This window comes from Cetorhinus maximus, chromosome 15, assembly GCF_964194155.1.
Source record: "Cetorhinus maximus chromosome 15, sCetMax3.hap1.1, whole genome shotgun sequence".
NCBI classification, from domain to species: domain Eukaryota; kingdom Metazoa; phylum Chordata; class Chondrichthyes; order Lamniformes; family Cetorhinidae; genus Cetorhinus; species Cetorhinus maximus.
In genome coordinates, this window is record NC_135893.1 from 6147260 (window position 1) to 6169444 (window position 22185).

The following is a 22185-nucleotide window of genomic DNA, read 5'->3' on the forward strand; positions in this document are numbered from 1 at the left end:
CCAAATTGCCCCGAGAGGGTGACAGGCCACCTCTTTGAGCTGCTGACGGTTTGAAACAGCTGAATTGTTTGCTAAGCCATTTCAAGAGGGTAGTTAAGAATCAGCCACGTTAATATGGATCTGGAATTACATGTGGGGCAGGCCAGTAAGGGCAGCAGTTTTCTTTCCTTCAAAAGGACATTCGTGCACTCAGTTGGGCATTCATCACAACCTGATAGCTTCATGGTAAGTGTTCTGACAAAATATTAACCTCAACTTCCTCTCTCCACAGATGTTGCGTGACCTCAATGTTTCAGCATTTTTTGTTTTGTCTCAGTTATTTGTCTGTCCAATTATTCATTTTGAGTGAAATTTAACTCCATTTTAACTATGTTTTACATTTCACTAAATGGTAATGATGTTGCCAATAAGCTTTAATGAAATCAAATTCTGGTTAAGAATTTTCTCAAGTGAATAATGGCAACTTAATTCCACCATATTATCACCAATGGGCATTTTTCCTTTGTTTTACTAACCGACTGATTTGTGCACAACTTCTTGGTGCACCTCCTCCTGAATTATACTTTTAGATTTACTCATGCGATGCAAACAAGTTTGTACAAATTCAGTAACTCACATTACTGAACATTTACAAATTCTACCAGGAATACCCAAACCATTGTTTTATGTATTTGCATTTCAACATAACATGGATTTGAAGTAGTTGTCTGGAATGATGCCACCCACATACAATGCAATATTCTTGAGTTGAAGGTCATCTGTGGGAAACAATATAGTTAAGGAACACTGGCATTTGAGCCATTTCACACAGCCATTAAAAAGACAAACACTGGCTTTAATTGTTCCTTTATTTTGACACTGTAGTGCAATGGGCAGCAAGTTTCATCACCCTAAAAAATTTCACACTACAGAACTCATTGAAACATGCTGGACAATATTGTAGTGTTTAGGGCTGGAAATTTATTGTAGCTCAAAGACTGTTCAAACTGACCTATCATACAGATCTGTAAGTAATACCCATATTGGCTACGTACAATTTATAACATGATTACACCTTGGTTAGCTTTTAACATGATAGCCTTTAAGTCTAATACATTATCTACGATGACAATATATGGATAGACTTCAAGTCTCATACACAACATGAACACAAGACATCTATGTCAGACAAATACTTTAAACATAGGATTTATATTTTTCCAACTTTGAAAAAACTAGCACTCGTTTAAACTTGACAAAATAAGAATCAAGTAAAACCATATTCCCCCACTGTTAGGCAATCTACAATTTAAAGTTACAAAAGAATTATTTGACTATTCCACTTCCTGGATGTACATCATTTAAGTTATGCTATTTGCAAAAATCAAGGCACTCCCAGCTCATCTCAAACCAGTTCAAATTACATGTTTCTGCCAAGGACAGATTGTGATCCGTAGAATGGGAGAAGCGAGATGCAAAAAAACAGACCTGGCTGGCTTCAAGGGGTAATTTTGGCCACAGCATGGAATTGGATGCTGTATGGCTGGTAAGGATTTATGAATATCCTGATTAATATCACAGTCTGTATTAAAGTTCTACATTCTTAACTTCCATTTAAATAAGGACCTTGGCATCCTTGTGTCTGGAATTCAGTCTCATCTTTAATCGTTAACAAATAACTAATTTAGCAGAATGCACTACATTTTCAATTAGTGGTATAAATACGATTGGCCGACTCTTGGTTAAGATGCTTGTACACAACATTTCCAATTACCCATTAATAGCAATTCTGTCTGAAACAATAGACCAATCCTACTACAGCTTTCACACCACAGAGCCAGACAGGATCTTGGAAAACACACTACCTTGAAACAGCCTTCAGAGTTCTACAGAAAGCTAGTGTGTGTGAAAAAACTGCATTTTCAGCTTAGTCACTGATATGACTTAATTTCTTAGCCTTAAAAATCAGAGTAACAATTAGTGATATTGTCATTCACATAGCAGCTAAAAATGCTCCACTGAGGTATCTTAGGGATGCTGGCCTTTTCACAATGCTTTGATACCATAAATAATGCTTAACCACATTCTCTGCACTCAAACAAGAACGTACACTTCTGGTTTCCAAGGTTTACCCTGAGTAACGCAGACCTACAAACGTGCTGTCTCTTTCTGTTTGATAGTGAAATGGGAGGGGTATGCCCATTTCAAACTCTCTCTCGATCAAGCATTTCCTGGATTCAGAATGTAAAACTGTAGAAATGTTGCAACATTTAACATTTTAAAAACTCTTGCAAGACTTTTGCAATTCCAAGGATAAGAAAAGGACACAAGAGCACAGAAAAGTCATTGCATCCATTTCCTACCAGGACTCACCTTTTTCTTCGAGAGAAGCCAAATTCATCTCATCCCTTCTAACCACTTACACATTACTTCAATCACAACAAAAGTTCCAACATAAATTTTGTATCAGCTACAATTTTGCCCATAAATTTTGGCCATAAATACTCCCAAGGTTCTCAGAGATCCTTTTCAATTTCCCCTCCTTTCCTTCAGCCAGGCCTGCTACCTGCATCTCACCAAAGCTGCATATTTTAGTACCTTTCTGGCAAACACACTTTCATATCAATTAAAAATTCATTTAAAAACATGGAGCCAGAGAACTGTTTTAAAACCAAACACATGATTCACAAGTGAGCCAATTTCTTTGTACAATTTCAACTACAATATTACCAGGAGAAACTGAAGTTTACTAAATGTAAACAAATAGCTTAAAACTACAGTACAATTCAATGTACAGGAACTATTGATAGTTATTTGAAATATGTATGATCCAACAGGGATGGTTCTCAAAGAAAGCATATGAAGTTTGTTGAGTCCATCTCTCCCCATTGTACACCATCCATTTTAAAAAGACAGTATTACCTTTGCTTGGTCTATACAGAGCCTGCTTTTTGCCAGTCCACCCACCCCCAATGTAGTGAAATTTTTACATAGTATCTGCCAATTCTCCATTCTAGTTAACCCTTACTGTCATTTTAACTAAGGGCATAAAACGCCTCTATTCTTCAAATATTTATGCTAAGGAGCATACAGTCTTAAAAGCCTAATTATAGGTTTATGTTGGTTAAGCGGTTAAAATTGCCCAAAAAACCTTACTTCAGCTTTAACATTTGAAGACACTGAAAAGTAAATTACAGCAGTACTATTTCATGTGGCACCAGTAAGGATGACTTTATCAAAATTAAACTTAGTTACAACACAACCAGAATATTTTAAAAGTATGTTGAGCAGATTTGACTTAAACCTCAAAAGGTCAACATAAAAGATACACTGTCTCTTTAAATTTCTGCTTTTCCAACTCAAGTTTGTCCAATCCCTGTTTTCACTACCACAATGACATTAATTACATAATTTCAATATATTTACAAAATATTAAAAATCTTGTTATTCCTCTACATAAATTGACCTCTTCTGCAAATTTTTCCACATGCATTAGAAAAAAATTTATGACCAGGCCAAAACCAAGCAACTTTAAACGCTACTCAATGCAATTTCTCTTTTCAATGGAAACAGAAAATAGCAAAGCTGCCTCTTAGAGCAAAGGGGACAGTCCTGAAAATTGTGTGTATTGTCTAGCTAAAGTCACTCATCAGATGACAAGAAAAAAGTGCAAGATGGTTCCTTAGGTCAGATGGAGTGAGCAACGGAGTATCCAAAAGCACAAAGCGACAGCAGGGAAATCAATATGTAAGAGTTGAGTCATCCCATTCAAGTTGCTGCTGTCGGTTTACATTCTGCTGGTCTTCCTGCTCACCTTCTTCTTCCTCACTGCTTTCAGATTCGGCACTGGTAATGTCATCTTCCTCATCACCTTCCTCACTTTCTTCCTCTTCCTCCTCCTCCTCCTCTTCACTACTATGCTGGTCCTCGTATGTCTAGTGCGACAACATAATACATGATTACCACAAGGAATTTTAATGACCTCTGCCCCTTCAAAACGTAGAATAAAACCATTTATATACATGCATGCGCACATGTATGCACACACCAGCAATTTATTTCCTGCATGGTTAGAAATTTCAAAAAAGTTTTGTGCTGTATTAAGTAGCCATTTACCTCCATAGGGTTTACTGTAATTGTCAAAGCTGAATCATCCCAATCCATCTCATTCTCTTTCCCATTCTCTTGATCCCGCATAGTCCGCTGATGTGCAGCACGGATTCGGAAAACCCCAAGGATTATCATGAAGACCAGGAAGCTGACACAAACCACAATGACAACTGTTGCTGCGCTGGGAACAACTTAAAGAAAAAAAGATTTTTCTTTAAAAACTAAAAAGGTGTCAATTCATAACATAGAACATGGTTCATAAGAGCAACTACAGTTACTAAAGCAATCTTGTATAAAGGGTCATGACGTGCTGAGAACATGATTTCTTTTCTCCAGTTCCACGCTTGCATCAACTACACTTGGCTGCATTTTGAACACCAAATTAACCAGATTTCATAATGTGGCTATTTGGCATTTATCAAAAATTTGACTTTAAAACGTCATCCTAGGCTCTCCCAGACCCTTCACCAGTTGAAGCAATTTGCTTCAGGTCTTTAGGAAGCCACTAAATAAAGCCACGGGGGGGCTTCCATGCAATACGAGACAGCTGGTTTCTGGTCACCATCTGAACTATACTAGGTGACAAGTTATAAAAAAAAAACTGGTAGCTGCTTGAACACAGGTTACTCTTAATCCTGACGACAGGAGCATACACACAATTGAATGTTAGACGAAGTACCCTGGCTAAGATCTTCACTTTTTTCCCCACAGAGAACAGGAAAATTCATGAGCACGGATAATTTAAACATCACTCTATGGCCAAGCAAATCCCATGATTTTTTGTAGCTTACATTATACACAGCAGCACTATATACCCAAATTTCAGTTACTGCTTTATGACTAATTAAAACAAAAAGGTGGGGTGGAACCAAGAGAGAAGTGTCTCTTGGAGAGTTTGTTTATAAACCAGCAGCAAAAGTTAATTTGCTGGAAGATCGATCCCATAGTATTGGTAGGAGCTTTGAGGTCTTTCCTCAAGCAGAAACTGCAGTCAGACGAGATTAAGAATCATGAATGACTTCAACACCTTCACCACAACCCTAACAATGGTTCTGAATAAAGCTGTAGTTGCCCTTATTTTAATACAATGAAATATAATTTCCTTAATTTTGATTGTACTTTGATTGAATGGAAGACTGGGCATGTAGGGAAAATGCTAATTTTTCCAAAGTCATTTCCAGTTTTCCAAATCTTCACAACTCACTCCGGAGATTCTGGAATAGGTCAAGCTCTGCAATTGGCTCTACAGTTTTTGAAAGGCAACACATATCCTTTGATCTGGCATCTGTTACTGGCAAAGTCCCAATGACATTTTAGATCAGCTGTCCGGCTCACCACCACCTTCTCAAGGGCAACTCGGGATTGGCAATAAATGCTGGCCCAGCCAGCAAAACACTCATTCCACGAATGAACAAATAAAATCAGCTTCAGCTGTCATTGATATTAAGGTCAAAATGAAACCTTGATTGCTCCAATTTGATTTGGCAAACTATGATCTGTTAAGATCTTGATTAAAACTTACAATACAGGAATAGTTGGATTCTAATAAATATAATAAATTAGAAAGAAATTAACCACAGGCAAACTAAAAACATTTTCTTACTGTAAATCCTGGGATTGATTTGAACAAAATATTTGGTTAGTTATAGAGAATGAGGCTGTATGTCCAGTGCAGATTTGGGAAACTCATGTCTGGTACTGAAATATTCCAAGATGTAGATTTAATAACTTGCTGACCCCTTTATTTCTGTCATCAAATGGCTACTTATATTTTTTCCATATGATAAATGAATTAGCAGTGCGGTAGTTTTGATTGAATCAAGGTCTTATCAGAAATTCTACTGAATTGAAACTTATTGCCCGAATCTTTGCAAAAAAGTGAAAAGGCAGGGACATCAAAATCCACCTTCTACATAAAAGCTGTTTCCATAATTAAACTTCTCCAGGTACCTGAGGATGAATGTGGGTTTGCAAGATTGTGCCCAGACAAGTCAACGGAAGCATGCTGAACTGGGCGAACAAACTCTGGCTGTGCCAAAACATGGTTGGGGTGCTCCACTGGATTAGCAGTGTGAATCACATTGACCTGAAAATAACATACATATATCAGTTAAATTGACAAGACTCAGATTAGAGTAAGTTAAAATTGCATATAACCTATTAACCTACATCAAAACAGCTCCCATTTCACTACAATTGAAATATCAAAAGGAATCCTAAAAGTTGCACACTAAGAACTCCAAATAGACCAACAATTCTGTACATCCTTGGAAAAGATTCAGATTTATTCATGGGGCTTCTATTGAGTTCAATGTGTTAATGCAAATATTAAATTTCATTTTATCTTTGCTCTCTGTCAAAAATGCAAACTATGCTTTAAAACAGATGTTAATTTCTGATCACCTAATAAATCACAGAATTGTTACAGCCTTGAAGGCTGCCATTCGGTTCGTTGTGTCTGCACATGCGCTCCGAATGAGCAATTCACTTGGTGTCATCTCTTACCTTCTCCCCGTAACCCTGCACATTGTTATTTGAAAAAGAACAGTCCCATTCCTTTTTGAATGCTTCAATTGAACCTGCCTCCACTATACACTCAGGCAATGCATTCCAGACCTAGCCACCTGCATGAAAAATAATTCTCTCATATCACTTTGGCTTCTTTTGCCAATAACTTTAAATATGTGCCCTCATGTTCACAATCCTTTCACGAGTGGGAACAGTCTCTCATCTACTGTCCAGACCCCTCATGATTTTGAATACCTGTATCAAGCTCTCCTCTCAGTCTTCTCTTCTTCAAGGGAAACTGTCCTAACATCTCCAGTCTATCTTCATAACTGAAGTTTCTCATTCCTGGAACCATTCTCATGAATAGTCCCTGGACTCTCACCAATGTCTTCACATCCTTCCTAAAGTGTGATGCCCAGAATTGGATGTAATACTCCAGCTGAGGCCAAACTAGTGTCTTATACAAGTTCAACTTAAACCTCCTTGTTCATATACTCTATGCCCATATTAGTAAAGCCTAGGATACTGTAGGTTTATTAACTACTCTCTCAACCTGTTCTGCCACTTTCAAATGATATGTTCTCTGCTCCTACACCTTGAGAATTGTACCTTTATTTTATATTATCTCTCCATGTTCTTCTACCAAAATGAATCACCTCACATTTTTCCACTTTGAACTTCAGCTGCCATCTGTCTGCCCATTCCAATAACTTGTCTATGTCCCCACCATCCTCCACCTCAGTTTACAATCCCTCCAAGTTTCGTAGCATTCATAAAATTTGAAACTGTGTCCTGTACACCAAGGTCCAGGTCATTACTGTACATCAGGAAAAGCAAGAGTCCCCCAACACTACAAACCTTCCTCCAGCCTGAAAAACATCCATTAACCACTACCGCTTCCTGTCATTAAGCTAATTTCTCATCCATGTTGCTATTGTCCCTTTCATGAACAAAAACTTTGCTCACAAGTTTGTGCGGCATTGTATCAAATGCCTTTTGGAAATCCATGCACACAATATCAACACTTACCTCTTCAAAAAACTTCAAGTTAATTAAACACTTTTTGAACATAAACAATTTGTTCCTTAATTTTTAAGATTTCAATGCAACAGAAGTTTGCAAGCTTCTTCCATCAAAGGCCGAAGTAGTTTTCACCTACCTCAACTTTGAACTCATTACTGGCATAGCGACCATTCAGCTCTGAGCAAACAATTTTAAACTTCCTTTCAAACAGCGACTCACTGTTCCAGTTTCGGTAACGGATTAAATGTAGCATATCTTCGTAATTTGACATTGTGTTCACACCTAAACAAAGCAAAACAATGCAAGAACATGAAACAGATTCCAAAAGATATTAGGATTTTCATTTCAAAATGACTGCAAGCAGAAAACTTAATTGGACATGGCTCAGCATGCTTATCCTGTGAGCATCATGGAGTTGACACCTAATCTGTTATTTGCTTGTTAGAGGACTGGTAATGTTAATATTGGTTTTAGCATCTCTGAGTTAGGGGAAAGGGAGAAAGACAATCAAGATTGTTATCTCAGATTACTGGCCAGTGATCTTTCCTGCAAGTGATCAATCTAGCAGTCAAACAGCATGCTGGCAATTACAGCCAAGGCTCAAACTTAATGATGGACGAGGCACCAGAGGGAAATTGGACCCCAAAAAAGGAGTTAGTGAATTGATGAATGAACTATAGAAAATTGACAGAAGATCAGTTTAATGGATTTTTGTCACCCTAAGTTGTCGATAGCAAATCCAATGTCATTCAGTACCTGAGGCATTATAAATTTCACTTACACTTTAAATTGATATTATGATGCAGATGCACCTTTATGCTCAAGGTAATGATTAAAAATTATATTCCTGTCATTCAATCTTCTCTCCCTTTCAAACTTTCTCCAATGCTCCAGCTACAGTTCCATAAGTGGCCCTTTCAGTACCTCATTCAAATGCTAATTTTGCAGGAACACAGTAGATGCAGAACATCACCGTTGAGCTTGGTCTTATCCTCATCCGGCATCATTTCCAATAGGGGCTCAATTTGAAACATGAACTCCAGCCCTCCAGAAAGATGCCATATGTAGCAGTTGCAATACCTCCCAAAAATAGTCTTTTTTTTATGTCTATGGGTACAAAGTCACTATTTGAGAATGGGGAGGAGGTGGGGAGGTCAGGGAGACTGATTAATACTTTCCCCATTTCCAATGTGCCCTTTAAAGTAAATGCCCTAAAGCCTCACCACAAAAAGTATACCACCACAGTTAAATCTCTAATCCCTAAAATGAGTGGTTTTCAAACTTTGTGTTTTGAGAATCCCCTGCAAAAACTGACATTTCCCTGGGGCCCCTATACCAACTTCTAAAAGGATAAATTTAGCTACTCAAAAGGAAATGTGGTAACATTGCAGAAAATCTTTATTGTTAAGCAGAAATAGCAACATGCTGGTAAGTAAATAAACAAAAAGAAACTTGTTGAACAAGCAGAAATCTAATAGCCTCAGGAGCTGCATGTGAACTCACTGGACATGAGGGATCTCAATTTGAAAACCTATGTGCAAGACAATAATTTTGCCAGTTCTTGCTCTACATACCAGTGGTGCATTTATAAAACAGCACCCTCAGCCTCCCACATTTTAATACTCACCTGTGATTGTCATACCAACAGAGGAGTTGCTCATTTCCATACCCCTTTGTCGGAGTTGTGATGGATCAACTTCAAAGCTCTCCTGTTCTGCATTCAGCTCGTCTCCAAGAACAGAGACCTCACATGTATCCAGATTGTGCATTATCTCTTCAGATACCATAGATTCTTGGACTGCGAACAAAAAAGCCATTTAACAAAGAATAAGTTTCAGTTCAAAAGAGCTTACTTGCCAATTAAAGTGCATCATGTCAATGCTGCTCAATTTAAAAATTCTCTCAGCAATATTAATTTCACTGACTGGATTCAATTGGGTAGGACATCTCAATTCTATAGCATTACTGCTAACATTGGAAATCTACACCAGTTGATTTTCCATATGCCATGCTTTTGAATTAGCTGCTATGTGGAACAAGTTGTGCAGAAATAGGTGATTTATGTACTCGCAACACAGGTCAAACTAATGTGCAAATATGAAATAAAAACAGAACACGTTGTAAATACTCAGGTGTGACAGCATCTGGGGAGAGAGAAACAAGAGTTAAGGTTTCAGGTTAATGATTGTTTCATCAGAACTATGTTGTAATGTGCAAAGCTGCTGAGCTGACTTGTCAATGATCACTAACAGCTGTGTAGGATAAACATGAGACAAGACAGTAGTGTAGAATTTGCTGAAAATATTTAGTCATTTGGTGTTACTTCAAGAGTAGTGCCGTTTCTCCGTCTCTTCCCAAGCTACCAATAATAAGATTGAAAAAGATTTGAACAGTGTGGTCCTTAGCCTCAACGGGCGTTCAGCAGTAAGGTGCAGTTGGAAAAGTTGAGAGAAACAATATTCTGACTTAAAATGCAGTGGAATATGCACTAGCTTTAAAATTAAATTCTTGACACTTTGCATTTGTCATGCTCAGTTCCTGTTGTTATGATTAAGTAGCACTTTAGGAATTACTTCTAAGCAACACAAAAGTGTAACAAAATACTGGCTTTCCTTGCCTGCAATATGTAACACCAAGGCTTGGTATTCAGTCCTCCCACTACTGGCTTATGCCATGACACTAAGAGTACCAATCTTACCACCATTTTTGCCTGTTAGGGAGAGAGAATGGAGAACTACAAACCTGTTAGTTTGATGTCAGTAGTCGGGAAAATATTAGAATCTATTGCAAAGGATGTGATAACTGGACATTTAGAAAATAATGGTAAAATTGGGCAGAGTCAACATGGATTTATGAAAGGGAAATAATGTTTGACAAACTTGGGAGTTTTGCTGAAGATACTACTTGCAGCATTGATAAAGGAGAACCAATGGATGTGGTGTATTTGGATTTTCAGAGGCTTTTGATAAAGCTCCAAACAGGAGGTTAGCAAATAAAATCAGAGCCCATGGGATTGGGGGTAATATACTGGTATGGATTGAAAATTGATTAATAGACAGAAAGCAGAGAGTAGGAATAAACCGATCATTCTCAGGATGGCAGGCTATTACTAGTGGGGTGCCTCAAGGATCAGTGCTAGGTCCACAGCTATTCACAATCTATATAAATGATTTGGATGTGGGGACCAATTGTAATATTTTCAAATTTGCCAAATCCACCAAACTGGGTGGAAACTTAAATTGTGAGGAGGATTCAAGAGGACTTGGACAGACTAAGTGAATTGGCTAGAGCATGGCAGATGGAATATAAGTCAATAAGTATGAAGTTATTCACTTTGGTAGAAAAAAACAGAAAGGCAGAATATTTCTTAAATGGTAAGAGGTTGGGAAGTGCAGGCGTTCAAAGGGACCTGGGTGTCCTTGCTCATGAATCACTAAAAGTTAGCATGCAAGTGCAGCAGTCAATTAAGGCAGCAAATGGCATGTTGTCCTTTATTGCAAGGGGATTTGAGTACAGGAGTATAGATGTATTGCTGCAGTTGTATAGAGCCTTGGTGAGACAGACCTCAGCTGGAGTATTGTATACAGTTTTGATCCCCTTATCTCAGGAGGAATACAATTGCCATAGAGGGAACGCAACAGAGAGTCACCAGATTAATCCCTGGGATGGCGGGATTGTCTTATGAGGAGAGATTGGGGAGATTGGGTCCGTATTACCTTGAGTTTCGAAGAATAAGGAGTGACATCATTGAAACCTACAAAATTCTTACAGGACGTGACAGGGTGGATGTAGATAAGGTTTTTTCCCCTGGCTGGTGAGTCTAAAACCAGGAGACATCATCTCAGGATAAGGGGTAGGCCATTTAAGACTGAGATGAGGAGGAATTTCTTCACTCAGAGGGTGGTGAATTTTTGGAATTCTCTACCCCAGAGGGGTGTGGAAGCCCAATCATTGAGCATGTTAAAAACAGAAACCAGTAGATTTCTGGAGACTAATTACATCAAGGGATATGGAGATAGTGTGGTAAAGTAATGCTGAGGTAAATGATCAGCCATGATCTAATTCAATGGCAGAGGAGGTTTGATGGACTGAATGGCCTAGTCCTGTTCATATGTCCTTATACCAAATACAATTAAGAGACTTGGACCTGAATTTTGCGTTAATAGTAATGCTGAGGATATCAGCACTCACAATTATTGTTCAGTAACCTCTGGCATCCACACAAGCATTTAAACATGGAAACCCAGAACTTGCTGTCACAGATAACCCTCTTCTCCACAATATATCCTAATTGTTAGACTCAGCATTAAAAGGTATGCAAGACACATGAACAAACATCTAATGTAGTAAGTAGATCTGGACAAAGTACACCAATATCTAATATGAGCACTATTTGAAGAGTATTCCTGTTTGGATGATCGTTCTATGCTAAAAGGTAAAGAAAGACAAATTAAAAAAGAAAAAAATCGTTGTCACAGCAATCATAGGAATATTGGAACATAACAAGAGGAAGGTCCCTGGAGCCTGTTCTGTCATTTAATAAAGGTCATGTCTGATCTGTGACCGAACTCAATGTACCTACCTTTGCCCCTTAACCCTTTAACACCTCTGATTAACAGAAATCTACCAATCTCAAATTTAAAATTAACTGATCCATCATCAACTGCCATCTGCAGAAGAGAGTTCCAAACTCGCACCACCCTTTGTTTTAAGTATTTCCTAATTTTGGTCCTAAAAGGCCTGAAGGCTTGATTTGTCCCCTTATTCTAGATTCCACAGCCAGTGGAAACTGTTCCTTTCTATCTACCTTATTAGTTCCTCTTAACATCTTGAAAACGTCAATCAGATCACCTCTTAATTGTCCAAATTCCTGGAATCCTTGATTGTGTAATCTCTGCTTGTAATTTAATCCTTGGAGTCCAGGTATCCTTCTAGTAAAGTGTAGATTTGCAACCTCTCAGAGGTTTTTTAAGGTGTGGTGCTCAGAACTGTACACAGTACTCCAGGTTGGGTCTAACCACGGCTTTGTATAACTGTAGCATGACTTCTACCCCCTTTGAGTTGTATTTTAATTCTTCAGATGTAAAAGGGTCAACATTCCATTAGTTTTTAAAAATTTTATATGTATCTGTCCATGACATTTTAATGATCCTTGTGCATGTATCCTCAATCTCTCTGCACCGTCAATGCTTCTAGCTTTCCACCATTTAGAAGGTATCTATCCTTATGTCCAAGTGGATGACACCACATTTGTCTATACTATAATTCATTTGACCATTTTGCCTACGATCTACAATGTGACAGTTGATAACTGATGGGGCTTTTACCTGTAGGTTCATCTTCATCCTCACCCTCTGGTTCCACTTCTCGTGTGATGGTGCTAACGATCTTCAGCTCTGGGAACAGTGGAACACCATCATTACTTTCAAATTCAGAGGCAGCACGTGCAAAGTGATCAATACCACTCAGGCTTATCTTTGGTTCATCGGGCTGAAGTACCATTACATAGCCCTCCACATCTGGGACAGTGATGCAAGTTTCTTCATTGAAGCACCTGGAAATAAAGGAAACAAAAATTTTAGTGCAGCATTCTTGAGAATGCTGATTAAGTACAATATGTTTCTCTGCACGCTTTCAAAAAAGTTTGTCCTCACAATTATAATTTTCTAACATCCTAAAGGGAAAAGGATAAGTAACACTATACCTTAATTTTCTAGCCTTGCTCTGTCCTTTAGGCCAGGTGACTTGCCCCTACCACACTCCACTATACATCAAAATATCATTCTGAACCACACCTGTGACTCTTAAATCATAGGAAGCAGTGGTCAAATGGCAATGCAAGTAAAAGTGCATGAAACTTGGATATTGGTAGGTCCAAGTTAGAGTTAACTTTGTGGTTAGAATGGACAGGATCTTTGTATGTAGACGTGGAAATTCTTTGGATTCTTAGGGATCAAAACAGCTCTGCCAAAAATACTTGCACAAAACCCTTGGGCCATAATCTTCGGGTCAGCGTTTGCGGGTGGGCCCCGCTCGCCAGCGCATAAAATGCTTTTCAGTTCGGCGGGTGTGCACCAGAGTCAGCTGCGCAGCTGCCGAACTGTCAAAGGCCTATTAAGGCCGTTTAAATATCAATTAAAATTCTTAACAGAGCTGCCCGTCCAACCTTAAGGTTGGTGGGCAGGCGAAGAGCCCAGGCGGCCTTCGCATTTATCATGTAACCTCATCCACAGGTGGGATGACGTTTCATGAAGTGTTTATAAATTGAATAAAACTTTTTATTGAAGTTCATTGACATGTCCCAGCTCATGTGACACTGTCAGGAGGGGGGTCACGTCTTAAAATTTATTTATTTTTCTCTATTAAAATTTTTGACAATCAAACTAATCTCCGAGGCAGCTCTGTGCCGACTCAGCCTACTCCCCCTGCCCGCACAAAGAGCACACAGCGCTTCCGGGTGTTCATCACGCTGGGCCTTAATTGGCCTGCCCATGTAAAATGGCGGTGCACAGGCAATTGCGGGCAGCGATCGCTGTGTGCCCGCCCATGCCCGCTCAGCACCCACCCCCGACAGGGAGAAAATTCCCCCCTTGGTTACTAAACATTCATCGTAAGAATCAAGTAGGAATGTGCACTTGAAGAATTAAAACTTCACGCTTTTAGATTCCACATAGAATTATAATTAGCAGTCTAAACTATTGAAAACATTAAACCTTAAATGTCAGCTTTAACTAATTTCAATTATCCAGCTTACTTCACAGTCGTGGTGATTTTCAATCTTCTGATTCCAGGTGTTGGGAACTGCCTAGAGTTGAGGTATGACACATGCTGCATACTCTTGTCAAAGCTTTCAATATCATCCCCTTCCATGTTAAGCATTGACTGGGTGGGATTGAAGTGAACCTATAAAATAGAAGTTTATTTAATCACTTTCAATTAGCTTCACAAACAATTTTCTATTTGGGGAGTTGGAGCTTTCAATGTCCATCTAAGATTTGTTTGACTGTACCTAGAGCTGTAATGCTCTACAACATTTTGGGTCCCGAGAGCTCCACAGAGGCCCACTCTGTACCTCAGTGCAGGGAAATGTGAGCGGCAAGCCAGAGAGCACTGGAAGCCTGCACATCAGTTGTGCTTAAGGCTCATCAATGCCCCATTTACAAAAGGAGACCACCCCCGCATTAATGTCGCTGTTGAATTAAAGATACTGGTCAGTTGATCTGCACCCTTGCAAATGGATGCTGCAAAAGAGTGGCTGAACATAAAGGTTCCCAAAAAGAAATGGCATGATTGAAAGTGCCAATAACTCTGAAATGTTAGCCCTGAAATTGTTCCCTCCTTACAACCTCAGTGTTCTTTCAGTAAGGAAAGCCAAAAGAGATAATAAATTGACCTCACTTTCATGCAAGATCAGTTCACGTGGGTGTAGGTAAAGCCACATTTGGATTTTCAGCAGTTGAGTGACAGCATTATTAGTCCCATTAAAACTTCAATTATTTGCAGTAGCATTTAGCAATATCAGTCGAAATCTGAGAAGACTGATAAATGAGGAAATTTAATCAAGTTTTAAAATCACACACCCACTATTAAAATATTTTGCCAGTAATATGCCTGATATACATGGAAACCCAACAATGTCTTTAATAGTTTCCAAAATAAGCAGCTGAAACCTCGCAGCAGATGGAAAGCGTTTCCTCAATACGGAGTGCCTACACTCAGAGGTACATCCCACTCGCCCAAATTCAGACAGCACAGGCAAGGTTTCCAAGAGCTGAAGCTTAGAAATTCAGTGGTGCACACGGTTACTGCTAAAGACTGGCCATCTAGAGCTGTGCAACACATTAGGGCAGAAGATTATGCCTCCCACTGCTTATCTAGCCAGTGTTTGGGCAAGAATCCAAGCTCCCAGAAACCTATCCTTCCAGGCCCTGCTTATGGGCCAGTATGACTGGTTAGTCATCTCTACTGGAGACTTTCCTAGCTCACGTATCCAATTTTCAAATCTGTTAGAGGCATGACTTAACCTCGAGTTTTCACCATTCTACAAGCCGCCTTGGCCACTACTTGATTAGATAATTGAAGCATGGCTTCCAGCCCTCAGTAAGTTTCTCACCAGTAACCTGGTAAGCAAAACACGAGCAACAGGAAACATGAGAAGTATTATTCACATATCGGATGCCCAGGTAAGGCTTTCTAGCAGCGATCACCCCAGAGGGACACATGCAGGCTAAAGGTGCCACCCACCAGGGACCTCCAAAATATGAACATTGAACAGCAATTAGAATGGTACCATCTACTCAATAGCTTCAAGGACTTATTTTGAGCCATGGAAAGATATCACCTGCACCTGGGGTCATCCATCACTATATCCCCCCCGATTAGATAAATCACAAAATGTAGCTGAGAACAGTTCTTTAATTCACCTCACTACACGCCTTTGTACAAAGCTATCATAAAACTATGGCCTGAACTTTTCGCTCGTTGGGCGTGCGCGATCAGTGGGTCAGGGAGTGGTTGGGAAACTGGCCCCTGACCACGAATCCATGCTGGCTAGCCAATTAAGGACCAGCCAGCGTGAAACGCTCAGCTCTGCAGGTGGGGGTGGGAGGGCGGGGGGCTCTGGCGTCACTGTGGGTGCTGGTGAGCGTTTCTAGTGAGCTCTCTGAAGGCTGACAGCTGCCCCAGGGAGCTGCAGGCCTCCACAGAATAAACAAAACAATAAAAATGCTGAAAATATATCCACAGCACAATCAAGCACCTGAAAGCATACCTCAAAAAAAACCAGTCCCCAGATATCTCTATTTTATTTCCCCATGGAGATTTAACCCTACCCTGGATCGAGGTTTGAGCAAAAATGTAGAGACTGCCTGGCCTGTCTACCAACTGTAAAAGTGGACAGGCCACAAAAAGAAAAAAAATCATTTTCAATTGCCTCCTTAATGGGCTTAATTGCCTGCTTAATTGTCAGTGGGCGTACTTCCCACTGTTGCGCGTTTCCGCCAAGCAAGATATCACGTGAGTGCGCGACGACGTTGGATGCTTGTCCGACGTCATCTTGTGCTATTCACAGCCAGATGGGTCAGGCGCGTACCCGCCGGCGAGACCTAAAATTCTGGCCTGTGACTCAACATTCCAAATGCTTTTTAACCAGCTGTAGCCCATTGGTTTATACAGATGTCTCAAACTGAGCAAAAAAGTAGGTATTTTGATTGGCTTCTTTGAAGTTAAAAGCTGATTTGACTTTGTACCAGCTGACCAGGGCACGTGGTAACCGGAGGTGTAATCAATGCACTTGTAGGTTATAATAGAAAACTAGAAAATACACAATTCCGTTACCCGAGAATTTCCACCGACTAGAGGTTAGTTTCTGGGAAAAATCTTAAAAACATCACAGGGGAAAGGAAAATAACCGAAGAATGCCCTTTTAGAAAACGTATGCCTGGAGGCAAAAATTGGATGCTGTCATGAAGCACAACCCAGCTCATTTTCTCAACGTACAAAGAATGGCTAATTCACTGTGGCATCATTGGACAGCCTGTTCCACTGGAATCATATCCTGCAATGAGTTATTCCCTTCAGGTTAAAAACTAGCCAATAAGTTCGAGATTAGTACCAGATTGTAACCCTACCAGGCCAGAATTTTATTATTTCTCCGAGAAAGAAAACACAATTGGATGAAACCTCACACTGAAATGTGAGGAAAATAGTCTCAACAGCTCTCTTACCATCACGCCTTTGTAAAGATTCTCAGAATCTAAGAGATCCAGTCCTTCTTTACATGTGTACAAGCAGTCAATCACCTTCTTGCTCTCAATTTTGCCAGTCCGAATCATTAAACCAGCTAGATTGCCAAGGAAGAACTGAGCCATGCGAAATTCACCTCCTGGAACGAGAAAATTTAATGTAAACATATTCTGTCGTTTCATGTTTAGCCATCTTTTATAGCTGCCATGTCCGTGCATTCATGCAGGTTAGTGAAACTTCCATTCTCTCCATGATTAGCTTTTGGCTTCACATGTGCATAACGGATGACTTGCTGTAGGGGACTTGCCCTCATGCATATGGACTTGGCGAAATGCAGTACTTCACTGTAGTGAATAAAATTTATGAAAATGGCAGGAATAGGGTGGAGGGAGTTGTTGCACCAGCTTTCTTTAGTACAGTGAGGTGGTACATGACTGAATAAAGCTATGCTATTGGCCAACAATTAGGCAACTGACCAAGACTCATCATAGGTCACAGAGGGGCCATTCACCCCATTAAGCCTGCAAAAGATTATATAATACGTCCAATTTAAGAAAAACTCCTCCAAGGAACTAGAAAATATTCAAAATTAAAGCAACCTGAAATAGCTGTGTCTAGTATCAGTATCTATTTAACCAAAAAAACCTCAGCTACCTGTTTGTATTAGCTTCCAGGACACTTGGCAATATTAAGCCTGTTTATGTAACCAGAACAAGGTTTCTGGCATTGTCGGACGTTGATTTCCAATCTAACAACTTCATCTTCCCTTCATGTGCAAGAGTCAAATCTTGCATATTCCTGTTGCCTTGTCTCTCCTGCTTTTAAGTAATCCCAAATTGAAGGTGAAGCATTTCTCACACTAAATTGACTGCCTGAAGTCTTTTTCTTAAGACAAAGGCAATGACATATTTTCAGATCCCCCTCTCAGGGCTTTTCAACACATTAGGCCAGAAAAGATCCAGAAAACTATGCAATACAGAAACTTGAGAAAACACTTATTCACTGTACAATGTTACAAATATAGGAACATAGGAGCGGAAGTAGGCCATTTGGCTCTTCAAGCCTGCTCCACCATTTAGCTAGATCATGGTTGATCTTCTACCTCAACACCATCTTCCTGCACTATCCCATATTCCTTAATGTCATTGGTATCTAGAAATCTATCAGCCTCTGCTTTGAGCATACTCAATGACTGAGCCTCCACAGCTTTGGGGTAGAGATTTCTAAAGATTTACCACCATCTGACTAAAGAAATTCCTCCTCATCTCGGTCCTAAATGGGCCTACCTCTTATTCTGAGAATGCACCCCCTGGTTTTTGACCCCCCAAGGGAAACATTCTTCCTGCATCTACCCTGTCGAGTCCTGTAAGAATTTTGTACACTTCAATGAGATCACCTCTCATTCTTCTAACCTCCAGAGAATACAGGGCCAGTCTCCTCAATCCCTCCTCATAGGACAATCCTGCCATCCCTGGGATTAGTCTGGTGAACCTTTGTTGTACTCCCTCGGTGGCCAGTATCTCCTTCCATAGGTAAGGAGAACAAAACTGCACAATACTCCAGGTCTCACCAAGGCACTATACAACTGCAGCAATACTTCCTTATTCCTTTACTCAAATCCTCTTGCAATAAAGGCTAACATATGCCTTCCTAACTGCTTGTTGCACCTGCATGTTAGCTTTCAGCAACACTTATGAACAAGAATACCCAAGTATACCCAATCCCTCCCCATTTAAGAAACTCTCTACATTTCTGTTTTTCTTACCAAAGTGGATAACTTCACATTTTTTCCACCTGCCATGTTATTGCCCACTCAGTCTAAATCGCCTTGAAGCATCTTTGCATCATCCTCAAAACTCCCATTCTCAAGTTTTGTGTCATCAGCAAACTTAGAAGAATTACATTTGATCCCCACCTCCAAATCATTGATATAGATTGCGAAAAGCTGAGACCCAAGCACTGACCTTTGCGGTACCCCACTAGTCAGAGTCTGAAAAAGACCTCTTAATCCCTACTCTGTTTTCTGTCTATTAACTAATCCTCAATCCATGCCAGTATATTACCCCAATCCCATGTGTTCTAATTTTGTTTACTAACCTCCTGTGTGGGACCTTATCAAAAGCCTTCTGAAAATCCAAATATACCACATCCACTGGGTTCTCCCTCATCTATTCTGCTAGTAACATTCTCAAAAAAAACTCCAACAGGTTTGACAAACATTAGTTCCCTTTCATAAATCCATGTTGACTCTGCACAATCTCACCATTATTTTCTAAATGTCCATTATCACATCCTTTTAGAATAGATTCCAGCATTTTCCCTCCCACTGATTTCAGGCCAACAGGTCTGTAGTTCTCGGTTTTCTCTCTCCCTTTCTTTAATAGTGGGGTCAAATTTGCTACCTTCCAATCTGCAGGCACCATTCCAGAATCTACAGAATTTGGAAGGTGATCACCAATGCATCCACCATCTCTTCAGCCACCTCTTTCAACACTCTGGGATATAGATCATCAGGTCTAGTGGATCTATCAACTTTCAGCCCCATTAATTTCTCCAGTACTTTTTTGCTAATACTAATTTCTTTCAGATTCTCAATCTCAAGTTCTTTAGCTCCCTAATATTTCAGGGGGGTTTCTTCTATCTTCCTTTGTGAAAACAGAAAAGTATTTTAGTTTCTCTGACATTTCCTCATTACCCATTATAAATTCTCCATTCTGTCTGTAATGGGCCCATATTTGTCTTCACTGACCTTTTGCTTTTTACATATCTATAGAAGCTTTGAGTGTCGATTTTTATGCTCCTTGCTAGTTTAATTTTATATTCCATTTTCTCTTTCTCAATTTCTTGGTTCTCTTTTGAATTTTAGAATGCTCTCAATCCTCAGGCTTACTACTCTTTTGGCAACTTTTTATGCCTCTTCCTTTGATCTGATAGAATTCTCTTTAGTCATGATTAGATCACTTTTCCTACTGGATTTTTGTACCTTAAAAAAATGTAAATTTGCTGAAATTAGTATTAATTCCTTAAATGTTCACTATTGCCCATCTATCTTTTAATGTTGTTTCCCAATCTACCTCAGCCGACTTGCCCCTCATACCTTTGCAGTTTCCTTTGTTTGGATTAAGGACCCTAGTTTTGGATTAAACTACCTCACTTTCAAACTTCTCATAAGATTATATCATATTGCGGTCACTCTTCCCTACAACTCTTCTTTACAACAGGATTATTAATTAGCCCTTTCTCATTGTCTAGATCTAAAATAGTCCATTCTCTAGTTGGTTCAACAAAAATGAAGTTTATAGGTGTGTGTTTTGGGACAGTGTTTAAGGTAAAACGGGGTGATAAGGTTTTGCCGGGGGGGGGGTTCATGTGACATGCTCTGAGTCGCTTTGGGGACAGAGAGAGCCAAGTTGATTTACTGGGAAGGTGGTGCAAAATTTTCACACCTGTGGACAATGGTTAGGACATTTGTGATGATTCTGGATTGACTCAGTCTCCAAGTTTGTGAATGGTTATATTTAAATTATTTAGTTCCAAAATAGAATGGAGTTTGGGGGGTGGGGGGAATAAAGGATAGTTAATTCACATTTCTACCTGATACAAGGCCCATGTGATTCACATTGCCATGGTGATAGGCTTTGAGAGAAGAAGAGTCCATAGGAAGCCATTGTAGTATCAGGTTACAGGGTTTTTCTTAAGATATCCCTGAACCTCGCAGACCGTTCAGTCTGTAAAAATCTGAGACACACAACAGAAAGAGACAGCCAGACTCTCTTGTTCACCATGCAGGTGGGAGCTCGTGCTCAGATTAAAAAGGCCAAGTTTCAGGGGATTTAAACAAGGCTGGAAGATTTGCCTAGCTTTGGCCTGAGGGAAGAATCTCCAGGGTAACCCTCACCATGAAAGTCAGTTTGGGAATTAGAAGTTATCCGGCTGGAAAAGGAAAAAGGAAACAAACTTGGAAGCAGAGAATAACTTTGGGTTGGTTCCTGAAGAATTGGTCCACTTAAGGGACAGAGTAGAGTATAACCATGGCAGGGGATTTTTTTGGTCATTTTAAAAGTTAAATGGGAGAATATTTTCTGTAGTCTTGAGTTTAAGTTGTCTACAGAAATAGTGTCTTAAAACTTGAAATCTTGTTGTGTGATCCTTCCAGTCAGTTACTGGAAATTCAAATATCTTTTTGAAAGTCGTTGGGTCTCTATGGGGATCGTAACAACGACTAAAATTCCAGTAGAAACACAGCTGTTTGTCCTATACAGTAAATGGAAGAGAGTTGCACCGTATTTCCATAAAGTTTCACAGTCTGAGATTTATGGGTTAATTAGTTGAGCACTGGAGGGTGCTTACCATAGATGGGTTGGGCAAGTATTTTGCTATATTGGGGGCTGTGGTGCATAAGCTTTGCAAAAACAAGAAGCCCTCAATTGTATTCACCTAGAATCAGCAAGCCACTTGGTTTGCCATAAGTGAGCTCTAAGTGATACTCTATACTAGAGCAGAAAATGCAGTGGAATTAAATATGTAAATGTTGAAAAGCAAGCAATCATTTTTCTTTCATTTCAATTAACTAAATGTGCTTAGATAAAAAGGAACCTGAACCATATATGGCTGGAACACTAGCTTTACAGATCTAGTTCATTACCTTAATAGAAGTTCATGTGAATTCAGGAACAGCATTGAATAACACAGAGTATGCCCAAAGTCTGAGTAACCAAATTACACTAGATCAAAAAGGCACTATTCTGCAAATTTTAAACCTCAAGTTAAATTTAAAGCACCAAAATATTGACCAAATTTGGAATTGTTCACAGGAAAATA

General features: G+C 39.5%; 1 protein-coding gene across 4 annotated transcripts in view; it reads right to left on the minus strand.

The window, feature by feature from the left end:
• Positions 1-830: 830 nt before the first annotated feature.
• Positions 831-22185, minus strand: part of clstn1 (calsyntenin 1) — an 83052-nt gene continuing 61697 nt past the window's right edge. For all 4 annotated transcript variants that reach the window (XM_078557803.1, XM_078557801.1, XM_078557802.1 and 1 more), the window contains 8 exons: positions 17346-17503; positions 14375-14523; positions 12948-13174; positions 9248-9418; positions 7757-7902; positions 6040-6175; positions 4096-4280; positions 831-3914 (listed from right to left, as the gene is read on the minus strand). In XM_078557803.1, the coding sequence (XP_078413929.1) occupies positions 3720-3914; positions 4096-4280; positions 6040-6175; positions 7757-7902; positions 9248-9418; positions 12948-13174; positions 14375-14523; positions 17346-17503 (1367 nt within the window). In that variant the 3' untranslated portion in view covers positions 831-3719. The remainder of the gene's footprint in view (positions 3915-4095; positions 4281-6039; positions 6176-7756; positions 7903-9247; positions 9419-12947; positions 13175-14374; positions 14524-17345; positions 17504-22185) is intronic.